Source organism: Neoarius graeffei, chromosome 17 (assembly GCF_027579695.1).
Source record: "Neoarius graeffei isolate fNeoGra1 chromosome 17, fNeoGra1.pri, whole genome shotgun sequence".
In the NCBI taxonomy this organism is placed as follows: Eukaryota; Metazoa; Chordata; class Actinopteri; order Siluriformes; family Ariidae; genus Neoarius; species Neoarius graeffei.
In genome coordinates this window covers 20,253,356-20,267,001 of record NC_083585.1, presented here as the reverse complement: position 1 = coordinate 20,267,001, position 13,646 = coordinate 20,253,356, and the positions used below count along the sequence as shown (strand labels likewise).

At 42.1% G+C, this 13,646-nt stretch overlaps 1 protein-coding gene across 2 annotated transcripts in view; it reads left to right on the top strand.

Annotated features, from left to right (window-relative positions):
- Positions 1 to 13,646, top strand: part of sorl1 (sortilin-related receptor, L(DLR class) A repeats containing) — a 219,033-nt gene that overhangs the window by 56,898 nt on the left and 148,489 nt on the right. For both annotated transcript variants that reach the window (XM_060943822.1, XM_060943821.1), the window contains exons 4-5: positions 6,238 to 6,399; positions 6,767 to 6,834. In XM_060943822.1, coding sequence (XP_060799805.1) covers positions 6,238 to 6,399; positions 6,767 to 6,834 — 230 coding nt within the window. The remainder of the gene's footprint in view (positions 1 to 6,237; positions 6,400 to 6,766; positions 6,835 to 13,646) is intronic.

The window sequence follows — 13,646 nt, the reverse complement described above, 5'->3', positions numbered from 1 at the left end:
AAGCCGGAGCCTATCCCAGCTGACCACGGGCGAAAGGCGGGGTACACCCTGGACAAGTCGCCAGGTCATCACAGGGCTGACACATAGACACAGACAACCATTCACACTCACATTCACACCTACGGTCAATTTAGAGTCACCAGTTAACCTAACCTGCATGTCTTTGGACTGTGGGGGAAACCGGAGCACCCGGAGGAAACCCACGCGGACACGGGGAGAACATGCAAACTCCACATAGAAAGGCCCTCGCCGGCCCCGGGGCTCGAACCCAGGACCTTCTTGCTGTGAGGCGACAGCGCTAACCACTACACCACCGTGCCGCCCATCATATGAAGTTACTATTATATTTGTAACTATGCGATTTTGAACCCTTTATATCATTTTTACAATAAGTCACAAGACACAAGCGACACATGTCCTATACATCATCTACTTCAAAATTACAGTTATTGCATTTTCAGTTTATTAAACTTTGGCGATCTCACTGTATGAATAGATACCCGTTTATTTAAAGGGGCCAACTAGCTCATTCAGAAAATGTTTCAACTCCCTACATCTGCAGTACACTTTAGTTGAAAATAAGACCCCTTTTATGTTCATTTCATCTACTTATACCTTGAATATCTGTTGGCACTTATAAGGCCAACTTATAATTTTCACCATTACCGTTATCCATTTTTATGAACTTTCCATTATCCATTTTATGAACTTTCGCTGCCGGGTGCAAATGTTAGCACCATCAGCATAGTGGCAGGTCCGAGCCTAGTTGTGCTGCTGACTGACTAAACTTTCTGAACTAGAAAGACACCAAGGAAACTCACTTATTCTGTTGAACGGTATCTTCCGTCAGTATCATCCACATCATTCCTGTTGTATTTTATAACGTGTCTAACAGTGTTCATCAAGTTCATTCAGTTGCTCACGTTGCCTGCAGACCAGGCGATGACACTTTGGATCCTGAAGGTCCCGGAGACGTTATGTCTGGGCTTTCAGTTTCTTCCCCGCAGTCGGTCCGCTTCAACCACTTCAGCATTTTTGTTCTGGCAAGAGTCGGCGCAGCGTGTGCGGTAGCAATTCCATTCCAAGTCCGTATAATGCGGACACCGGCCGAAGATTCTAGAACAGAATGCGCTGCTCTGTAGCCTACGGATGCAGGTGCATCGAAAGTGTAGCTACTATGTATTTTTCGCTGTTAACGTTTTAAAATTAAAATTGACAAATTAGGTGAATGTCTACGTATGTGTTACGGCTTTGTAAATAATATTAATGTAGAACTTTTTTTCTAGATCTATTTTTTTCCATTGTCCCGGGATTGTCCCAGATATGATAATTTTGTGTCCCGATGACATTTTTTATGGTCCCCGGGACATCGGGACACCGTTAGTTTCGAGCGCTGTCCTTGCAGGAGTGAAGTGATGAGAAATCTAGCCAGAAGTAGGGCATCAGGATGGATCAGGGGCTGGACATGTGGGGCCGTCCTTGCAGGAGTGAAGTGATGAGAAATCTAACCAGAAGTAGGGCATCGGGATGGATCAGGCAGTTCTGAAGAGCAGAAGAAGCCAGCATCACTGGTATCTCAAGATTGACATGTATAACCTGACTGAGAGAGGGAGAAAAACGCAGATTGTTTGGTATGCCCGTTGTCATCTAATGGTTAAGAACAGTGTACATTGTGTGCTGTGTGCAAGCGGGGACTCGGTCAAGACTAACTATGACAGCATAACTAAAAGGGAGAGCCAGAACGTAACACAGACATGAGGGAGCCCTGGGACATAACATGGCCAGCCACTCTGTCAACAAATCTGAGTGTGAGCGCGCATTGGATTGATCAACACGCAGTACAACGGGAAAGTCCAAGGAGCTCAGTGCAGATCTGAGAAAGAGGATCATAGATTTACACAACTCAGGAATTTCTATTGGAGAGATTTCTAAACAACTGCAGATTCCAAGATCATCATGCAAGGATAAGTTATTGGGTGGTGTAGCCAATTTGCCAAACCACTTTGCTGGAAGAAGACCCAGACTGTTACCCTCAATTGAGAGGAAATGGCCATGAACAACCCATGAACCCAGCTGCTGGAACACTGTCGACAGTCAAGCGAGTTTTACATTGATGTGGACTAAGAGGCTACTGTCCAAGAAAGAAACCCCTGCTCCAAAATAGACACCTTCATGCTCAACTAAAGTTTGCAGCTGACAACTTGGACAAAGAAAAAGCCTTCTGGCAGAAAGGTTTATGGTTGAATTGAGTCGTTTGGCCACAGTGACCAGACGTACAGAGAAACGCTGTACTAATTGTTAAAGGAAATACGCAGAACCTTCATTTTTAAATAAATTTCTGAGTGGATAGTATCTCCACCCTTGACTCTTGTATGCTGCATAAATGGAAATTAAAAAATATATATTTTTGAGAGTTAAAATCGACCGTGAAGTTGGCATTGGAGCTGCCCCGCTGAGCCAGCCAGCCCTGAGTGCGTGATGTCACAGCGGTAACCGGTTTTAAGGCCGAGGCCTTTGACAACTATAGACCAAAGTCATATAAATAAAAATTTATGGTGAAAGTAAGAAATCCCGTTACCGACTTGCTCAACTAAGACTGACTTGACTTCATTGATTGATTGTGGGTTGACTCTCATAAAAACAGGATAGGTGTTATAACTTATGCAGCACACATGTACATGCATGCCTTTTTACTGATAAAACGTAAAAGGCTCATTAAATAATCAGATGAACTGAGACACACATTCCGAACCAAATTAAATAATCTTATACCAGTAACTTAAACACACAATACAAGTTACATGTATTAATCTAAATGCAGGTAAACAACGTGTTTTTTTGTTGTTTTATATCCAAATGAGAGTCGGCGCTTACCCGTCTGCGTTCTCGCTTCTTGAAGGCCGACCTTGTGGCTGATTTGTTTTGAAATAATCTGACTTTCAGTTGTTTGTTCAGTTCTCCGTTCATTCACTTCTTCCACATAAGGGTGAGATGGCAGCAATATCCAGTTTAGAAATAAGACGGCTGCTCCACTCATTCTCCATTTTCTCCATACTGAGTACTCCGCCATTACTGCTTGTCCGAGGCAATTGAACGTCACCATTTTTAGCAACAACCGCGGGGAGGTCACTGCCCAAGCGATATGTCCCGTCCCGTTCCGTCCCGTGTTTTACCAACAACCCTCGGCTCACGCTCCGGGAGAACTGGTGCAACTGAACTCACTTTCCTTTCAAAAAATAAATAAAATAAATGCTTCCCTTTTCTTGTAGTTTTATTTAATTGTTGCTACTGCACCCTCTTTCAATATGGGCTTATAGCCAACGCTCCTCAACAGATCAGAGGTTTCGTACGAGTCTTCAGTAAAATGTGCAGAGCAGAGGAGGGACCACTTCGTAGGTGCCCAATGTGCCCATGAACTTCTCACAAAACACGTCCAAGTCTTTGCAGTTTGAACATTCTTGGGCCATGAATGCAACCTAAATCCACTTTCTGTTGTGTTGCTGGCACATCTACATGGCATGGTGATAAATTGGCTCAAAATGGAGGATCGGAGTTGCAGTCAGCTCTGTGCTTTAGTATAGCTGAAATGGCGATGAGACCGATAGACTTCCTGCTGTGACGTTACGGACGTCAAGGTCATTCACTCAGACCGCTACCTATATGAATCACTTTAATCGTAAAATTACTATATTAGATTTATTGTTGGGGCGGCACGGTGGTGTAGTGGTTAGCGCTGTCGCCTCACAGCAAGAAGGTCCTGGGTTCGAGCCCCGGGGCCGGCGAGGGCCTTTCTGTGTGGAGTTTGCATGTTCTCCCCGTGTCCGCGTGGGTTTCCTCCGGGTGCTCCGGTTTCCCCCACAGTCCAAAGACATGCAGGTTAGGTTAACTGGTGACTCTAAATTGACCGTAGGTGTGAATGTGAGTGTGAATGGTTGTCTGTGTCTATGTGTCAGCCCTGTGATGACCTGGCGACTTGTCCAGGGTGTACCCCGCCTTTCGCCCGTAGTCAGCTGGGATAGGCTCCAGCTTGCCTGCGACCCTGTAGAAGGATAAAGCGGCTAGAGATAATGAGATGAGATGAGATTTATTGTTAACGCTTAAAACTATTCCTGTGCCATTCTTGAGGTCTCAAGGCATTTATAATGAAAAAGTGAGGCCATGGTTCTGCGTATATGCTTTAAGCATGGTGGTGGTAGCATCATGCTCTGGAGTTGTTTTGCCACCACTAGAACTGGTGCATTACACAAAGTGGATGGAATAATGAAGGAGGACTACCTCATAATTCTTCAGAAACTTGGATACAACTGGGTGTTCCAACAGGACTGTGATGCTAAATACACATCAAAGCTGATTGTAGAATGGATAAAGCAGTGTAACGTTGAGCTTAAAACAAGTCCTGACCTCAACCCTGTCAAAAATATGTGGACTGGGCTTAAAAGTTGGGTATGTGCTAGGTAGCGCACACGTTTAATTGAACTCTACCAATTCTGCCAAGAAGAGTGGTCAAATATCCAAGCAGAATTCTGCCAGAAGCTTGTTCATGGCTACTAAAAGTGTCTGGTCAAGGTGAAACTTGCCCTGGGACATTTAACCAAATATTAGGCTTGCTGTATCTATATGTTGACCATGTATTAGGGATGGCGAAAACTAAAAAAAAATCTTGACCGACCACCGAGCCTCATTAGCCGGTTAAAGTCGGTTAACCTATGAGTTTAAAATTCTCGAATTGGAATTATTAGAATCTATTCTAAATCTAACCGCGAGCATCCGCACATTCAGTCCCAGTCGCTGCCCTCCACTCACATTACCTTTTCTACAGCGCGAAACATTTAGTCAAACGCGGCACTGATGGCCGTGTCAGCAAGGGGCACGCACTTTTGTTAAGTTGCAACTTGGCATTAAAAATATCAGTATGAACATGTTCTCAGTAAATTGCCGTCATTTTCTAAGCGGCAAGCTTTAGCTCAGTCACTACCGCTGCTTGCATTGAGTAGCCGATTGAAAACAATCCTATCATACACTTGTCCCATCTTAACTTTTCATTGAAGATAGGACGTTTTAGCGATACGGCCCCTGCTGTTTACAGTTAACTGCAGTAGGCTGTGTGTTGATATTGCATACTGCTACGGACTAGGCACTTTTCTTCGAAGTGAGCCACAGAGACCTCATACTGCAATTGTTTTCCAGCTACTGATATTATGGTTACATGGCTGCTAATTGTGCACAGCCATTGGGAATGGGATAGCTGGAGCGGAGCTGATTAGCCGCTAAGCTAATATAGCAACTGTCTGATGCTAAGTAACATCAGTGAGTAACCAGGTTCTAGTTCAGATCTTGTGTATTATTATTACGTTGACATTAATATTCACCAGACTAATCAACCATCGACTTCATTCATGCGCCGTGTTCTTGTTTCTTTGATAGTCAAGAATTTCCTTGATGTTACGTACCTGGTTAACATCGTAGTAAAATGTAATCTAACACTGAGACTTTTCTTTCGCCGAGTGGCAGCTGTCTTCAACTGGGGTGGGAGGGCGGGACATGACTGAATGGGTGTTTCTGATTTGTCAGCTGTCGTTCTTACACCGCATGGCATGCCCCAAGCGTTTAGAACACAGAATTCCAGGTTCTCCGCTCCAGAATCGGCAGCTTCAAAACGATTGATTTTTTTTTTTAACCAACAATCAAAAAAAAAATTAACTGGCTGACATTGATTCGGTCAACCATCGGTCAAACGGTCATCGGTTAACATCCCTACCATGTATGTGTAATTTTGACCCTGTTTTGATTCCAGAAAACCCAAAATAAATTCAAACTGATGCACCAAATTGTTGTTGTTGTTTTTTTCCCTCCAAAGTATGTTGTACAAATCATACTTCCTCAGAAAAAGAACAGTTCGAGGAAATCACTGAAAGCCCAGTATTGCCATGATGTCTATGCCCATGATGAGTGTACTAGATTAGTAAATACTTCTGAACGTACGATGAGGGTTTTTGATAGGAGACACAGATCATGACCACAATCTTGCCATCAGCCGAAAACAGAAACGAAGCTCTGCTTGTATGATGGTCTGGGTGGACCGCCTTTTACCCAGTGTTCCCAGGATAAACTGTGGATCCACCCTAACCCTGAGCAGGATGAAGCACTTGCTAAAGATGAATGATTGAATGAATGGCTGAATTAAAATGTCTGAAAAAATAATTGGCTTTTTATTCTGTTCTCTCATGTCGCCTTCAGTACCTTTTTGCGGACACCAAAAACAGTTACCTTTGGAACACCTTTGATTTCTGCAAGAGCGTCCAGGGATTCTCCATCCCCTTCAAACCCACAGACCTGCTCCTGCACAGCAAGAGACCAAACCTGGTCCTGGGTTATGACAGTTCCCACCCGAATAAGCAGGTTTGTCCAAAACAGTGCTTGAGTGAAAACTTACTGGTATTCCTGGTTAGTGTTGCTTTATTTTTTTCCGAGTATAAAAACAGGGTATTTTATGAAATGGCGGCTTTTTTTTTTTTTTTTTAAATCCATAACATGCAGGATAGTTATTTTCGTGTTCTGATTCAGTATGGAATAAACTTTATAACTTCGCATTAAAAACATCATATTGAAAATCTTTGTGCCAGTGGCATTTGTCCAGCATATGTGGTGATTCATCAGTGTTAAAGCCTGTAGAGAGAAGTTTCAGTCTGAATTTGCTGTATGAGTCATCAGCTGGGCTCGAACTCTCAAACTTTTATCTGCTTCCTTTTTTTTTTTTTTCTGGAAGCTGTGGAAGTCAGATGACTTTGGAGAAACATGGGTGCTGATTCAAGAACATGTCAAGTCCTACTTCTGGTAAGATCAGTGATTGTAATGAAGTACTGCTGGTGTTTGACTTGAGATGCACTGTGAAATTCTCTCTGATGATTCTTAGAGTTTGTCCATCTGATTTTTGGCACTGATGGCGAGCAGACTGTGGCTACGTTTCCACTTTTTCCTCACCTCTGATACCCCTTTTCCACCAAATCAGTTCCAGGGCTGGTTCGGGGCCGGTGCTGGTTCACAACTCGTTCAACTTGCGAGCCAGCTGAGAACCAGTTTGCTTTTCCATCGCTCGCGGTGCTAAGGGAAGCCACGTCATTACGTCGCTGTATACGTCAGTTACGTCGCTACGTTTGCATAAACCTTGTCGCGAATATCGAAGCAAAAACAACACGGAAGAAGCAGCAGCAACAACAACAACAATAATAATAATGGATGACTTCGCGTTTGTACAGCTGCTGCTTCTCGACGCTTAAAAATGGCGATCTTTCGCGGTCTTGTTATTGTTGTTGGTCTTAACAACTCCGTCCCCCGCTGACGTAAGCACTTCTTTCCTCTGGCCCAGCAGAGAGTTGGTGCTAGCCTGGAACCGGTTTTTCTGGCCCCAGAGCCAGTTCTTTGTCAGTGGAAACAGAAAACCCGGTTCCAAACTAAGCACTGGCCCCGAACCAGCCCTGGAACTGCTTTGGTGGAAAAGGGGCATGATTGGTTTCTGACTAACCCTAGCCTAAATCTAACCTTATCATTTAAATAATCATTATTCTGGATTTAGTCTGGATAACTGTCCTATAGCACAACACCTGTCTAGCATTCCAGTTCATCCCAATAGGCTCGACAGTGCGCTGTTGCGCTGAGGAACCTCCTCTACTGTACGTTTGTATGGGAGAACGGCATGTTTTTGTTTGGCCTTTAAAGACATTTTAATAATAATAATAATAATAATAAGAAGTAGTTACGTTTATATAGCGCCTTTCTCATACCCAAGGTCACTTTGCAATTAAAAATTAAACCAATGAAAAATGATTTCTGGTTTGTGACCGGAGCAACGGACTGAATTGGGAATTTTATAAAACACTGGATTTTCAAATGTTCATAACTTTTTTTTTTTTAAAGACGTATTTACAAAATGAAACTAATTCACACTCTTTAATTTGATACATTACACAACTCGATGACAGCTACCTTTAAAAAAAATAGCCCGTTATTGCTAAAAGGTGTTCAGTGGGGTTGAGGTAAGGGCTCTGTGCAGGCCACTCGGCTTCTACCACACCAAACATCGGCAATATCTTCATGGAGCTCGGTTTGTGCACAGGATCATTGTCATGCTGGAACAGGTTGAGGCCCTTAGTTCCAGTGAGAGAAAATTGTAATACTACAGCATACAAAGACATTCTTTACAATTGGCTGCTTCCAACTTTTTTGGGGAAGACCCTCATACAGTGTCTTGCAAAAGTATTCATCCCCCTTGGTGTTTGTCCTGTTTTGTCGCATTACAAGCTGGAATTAAAATGGATTGTTGGAGGGTTAACACCATTTGATTGACACAACTAGCCTACTACTTTAAAGGTGAAAATTGTTTTTTACTCTGACACAAACAATAATTCAGATGAAAAAGCAGAAATCTGGAGTGTGCACAGGTATTCACCCCCCCCCCCCAAGTCAATACTTTGTTGAGCCACCTTTTGCTGCAATTACAGCTGCAAGTCTCTTGGGGTTTGTCTCTATTAGCTTAGCTCATCTAGCCACTGGGATTTTTGCCCATTCCTCAAGACAAAACTGCTCCAACTCATTCAAGTTAGATGGGTTGCGTTGGTGAACAGCAATCTTCAAGTTATGCCACAGATTCTCAATTGGATTGAGGTCTGGGCTTTGACGAGGCCATTCCAAGACATTTAAATTTTCCCTTTAAACCACTCCAGTGTAGCTTTAGCAGTATGTTTAGGGTCATTGTCCTTCTAGACCGTGAATCTTCGTCCCGGTCTCAAAATTCTCTGGTCAACTCAAACCGGTTTTTCTCCAGAATTGCCCTGTATTTAGTGCCATCCATCTTTCTTTCAGTCCTGAACAGCTTTCCTGTCCCTGCAGATGAAAAATATCCCCACAGCATGATGCTGCCACCACCATGCTTCACTGTTGGAATGGTGTTCTCAGGGTGTTGGGTTTGCGCCACACATGGCGTTTCCCATGATGGCCAAAAAGTTCAATTTTAGTCTCATTTGACCAGAGAATCTTCTTCCATGTGTTTGGGGAGTCTGCCACATGCTGTTGGGCAAACTGCAAACGTGTTTTCTTAAGCAATGGCTTTTTTTCTGGCCACTCTTTCAGAAAGCCCTGCCCACTCTGTGGAGTGTACGGCTTAAAGTGGTCCTATGGACAGATACTCCCATCTCCGCTGTGGATCTTTGCAGCTCCTTCAGTGTTACCTTTGGTGTCTTTGTTGTATCTCTGATTAATGCCCTCCTTGCCTGGTCTGTGAGTTTTGGTGGGTGGCCTTCTCTTGTCAGGTTTGTAGTGGTGCCATATTCTTTCCATTTTGCTATAATGGATTTAATGGTGCTCCCTGGAATATTCAAAGTTTGGGATATTTTTTATAACCCAACCCTTCTTCACAACTTTGTCTCTGATCTGTTTGGAGGCTCCTTGGTTTTCATGTTGCTTGCTTAGTCGTGTTGCAGAGTCAGGGTCCTTCCAGAACAGGTTGATTTATACAGACATCATGTGACAGATCATGTGACACTTTGATTGCACACAGGTGGAGCTTAATCAACTAATTATGTGACTTATGAAGTGAATTGGTTGGACCAGCTCTTATTTAGGGGTTTCATACAAAAGGGGGTGAATATTTATGCACACTCCAGATTTCTGTTTTTTCATCTTAATTATTGTTTGTGTCACAATAAAACAACAATGTGCACCTTTAAAGCGGTAGGCATGTTGTGTAAAACAAATGGTGCTAACCCTCCAAAATCAATTTTAATTCCAGCTTGTAACGCGACAAAACAGGACAAACACCAAGGGGGATGAATTGCAAGACACTTTATATGCAGTAAATAATAAAAATATAGTAAATAGCCCGATTCCACAACCGTAGTAATCCATATTATGTCAAGAAGCGCTCAACTAAGTGAAGAGAAACGACATCCATCATTACTTTAAGACATGACGTGACTTTTAATGACTAAAAATAAAGAAAAACATTGAATGAGAAGGTGTGTCCAAACTTTTGACGGGCACTTTACGTATTTCAAAGTTCTCTTGTGTGTATAAGTTTGATCTTGCTCACGTTAGCATTTTTCCAGGAAGCATTTTGTAAATTGGAAAGTGCCTTCGAATGTTAAACAGTGACCTGCTGACTAATATTCCACCATGATACTTGGCTTAAATTGGCTAAAAATTGAAAGTTAGATGCCGCACTGGTTACGAACTGAACTTGCTTGTCACAAGCTTATCGCAAAAAAAGATTGAAAGATAAATATTGACATCATGTACACATTTCTCATGTGTGCCTTCTGCAAATGCAAAGGCATGAAACCATCCAAACCTATCAGGGTGCTCGCTCACTATGATTGCTTCATTCAAAATCTAAGATCATTCGGATTAAAAATGCAATTACATTCTCCTTCATGTGATCCGATATATACCAAGCTGATTTACTAATGCTGTGTTCACACTTATACCGGTACGAAAGTGGTATAACTGTATCGATACAAAGTATACCGGTACAGTTTAGTGCATCTGTCCACACTAGCGAGAAATGTTTGCGGTTTTCTTTCACGGTAGTTGAAATGCGCGTGTGCGAAATGTTTCCGTGGTTACCGAGTAACTTCCTTCCGAGAGTATATGGCATCCGTTATTTCGAGATCTCGAGAAAACAAAACAATTTCATGATCTCAGCTGGATCACTGTATCTCCGTCGGTAGAGACGAAGCCGGGCCAGTCTTCTGCGGAGGTGCCGCGGACTCATTTTGAAATTATCCCTTATTAAAAGACTTAATGCAATCTCTCCCTGTGTCAACCCCTGATCAAAATATTGCCTTATTAGGTGATCGATTATTCCAGACATTCTAATGACCAAAGTTGCGTCTATACAGAATGAGAAATAGCCCCAAAGTCAGCATATCACAAGTCTCTTGGCGCACCTGAATGAACCATTTCTCAGCTGTTTACTCGAGATCATGAAATAACGGTTTTGTTTTCTCGAGATCCTGAATTAGTTGTGTTGTTTTCTCGAGATCCTGAATTAGTTGTGTTGTTTTCTCGAGATCCTGAATTAATTATGTCGTTATCTCGGGATAACAAGGTGAATAAAAAAAAAAGGATTATATGAAGGGCCTCTCTCGGCTTCCGTACGGATGAAACAACATGTGTGTGCTTTTTGTTGTCAGTGTACAGTCTGTATTTCTGGTGGTCATTTATTCAGTCGAATCGTATAAAACGCGCGAGGCAGTTGAGAAAGAAACAAACGAATCTCCGTTCTTCACTATGTTATTCAGCGAAGACATCGATTGAGGTGTGTGACTATGCGCATTATATTTGTATTGATACAGAGCCGCTTCATCTGTCCACACTACAGCGAAGCGCTACAGTACCGATACTGTACCGGCACGAAACCCATACATTTGTGGGTTTCGTACCGATACAGTTATACCGCTACAGTACCGGTATAGGTGCTAGTGTGGACAGGTGTTGCGGTACGAAAGTAGTTTCGTATCGGTCCAAAATCCCTAGTGTGGACAGGGTATTAGATGTTCGGACTGCTTTATAAAGTATAGCTGTGTGAGTATCACATGGAAAGTCGAGTGAGACAGCAGGATGTAAATAAGGTGTTTTTCATATGCTGTTTGATCTCGGAAGCCGTGACAAGTTCAAATGTCCTGGAGGACTCAACTAAAGCTGAAACACGCACATCGTGCACCAATTATAACACTGCCTAAAGGTGGTGAGACGTGTCAGAAAACTGTTACATATGATACTACAGGTATGAACAGAGTGCAGACATGCATGTGGGCTCTTAAGGTAGATGAAAGTGAAGGAAAACCTTTTGACAGACTTCGTCTGAATATCTGAGCATCTGAGGTGCCAATACCGAAGATGAAACCAAATTTAAAAAAACTGCGGCGATAGTTTTGAAAATAATTTTGCTTAAAGGTTCTGACTGCAAAGTTGAATTCTGGGCAAAATGTTCTATCTCTGTTGCTGTTCGAGTTTCGAAATGTTTCTCTGCTGCACACACCATGTATCGTGTGTGTAAGTGTTTTGCCGAGATAAAAAACGTCCCACGTTTTACAATTCTGAAAATCGCCCAAGCAAGTGAGAAACGATATCACGTGACCACCGTGTGGCATGTTTGACCTACTTTTAACCAAAACAAGTCGGCATGGGCAAACATGGCGGACTCTGCTCTTCCTCGAGCGAAAAATCAGTAGAAAAGGAAAGCCTGCCAAGATAGAGCAAGATTAGATGATGTGTCATTTTTCTGGACAGATAACTAAATCATTCTGCTTAGCTGTTTTAGCTTTAGAATGCATGGGTTCGACTTCACGGTAGCGAGTATGGAGTTATAAGGGCCTTTCAGATGACGTCATCGTAACTACGGATTTGTTTATCCAGCCAAGCTTTGTGTTTGACAACGACTGGCATAAGTGTACGCGAGTGATTGATTGTCAGCCCAATTCAGTAAACGTCTACAGATAAACTTGTAGAAGTTGCATCTAAAAGAACAATGCCAGAGACTTGTAGTGCTTTTGGATGTAATAACAGACGTGGATATAAGCCTGGTTTAATTTTTCACCGCTTCCCGGCGAAGCCAGAAAGATGAGAAAAATGGCGAGCTGCAAGTAAACAGGAAACTGGATGATAAAACATCCTTGTGTGTGTGAAGAATATTTTATATCAGGTTAGTGTGAAGGCTCTGTGAAACATTAAAATGTAGATCTGGATGTGGGCTTTGGATGCGATGTATTTTATTAGACCTAATGCTTGGCAAGGCTAGCAGCATGTTTGTTATGTACTGATAATGTAGACTTGGCTAAACACCATAAAATATGCTAGATCTAGGCCCTGGCTTGTTTATTACTGTTAGAAGTCCACATTTGAGCTTACCTTTGTCATATTGGGAATTTCCTATAACATTCCGGCACGAAACCCACCTCAAAATATTGGTAGGCATCTGTACTTTTGTCTGCCTTTAGCATCTCCGGTGTATTTAGAAGTCCAAATATGTAATAGTTCAGGATGTTGTAGTGTCCCAAATCTGGTAGCTGGTTCACCGAACACCTTTCAAGTGGAATAAATACATTTGTGGGTAAATTAAGAAGAAGAAGAAGCCTTTATTTTTGTCACATGTACACTCAACTGAAAATTTCAGAGGACTTTGCACTCAGCACCTTTGTTTTTCTTAAAACTAGCAAAAGTAATGAGTAAATGACCTCCTTAGTTAATTCGATATGCATGAAGGCTAATACATAAAATGGACAAGGCGTGCTATTTTGTTTATATGCAAGATGCAAAATCCTGTATACTCTGTATTCTTTTGTCTAGAATTGGTATGAAAGTATCGTTAAATGTATCGGCTTTTTTTAAAATTGCTTTTTTTTTTTACGTCAGCCTGTTTGCAAACTTGTATATTGTAATACATATTGTGCATCATAGGATTATCTTCATGTATCATACTTTTATCACGTTTCCTACCCCTACACTTGTGTTCAAAATAATAGCAGTCCAACATGACTAACCAGATCAATCACTGTTTTTGGTGGAAATTATATTACTACATGGCAAATAATTTACCAGTAGGTGTAGTAGAGTCATAGAAAACCAACAGACCCAACATTCATGATATGCAT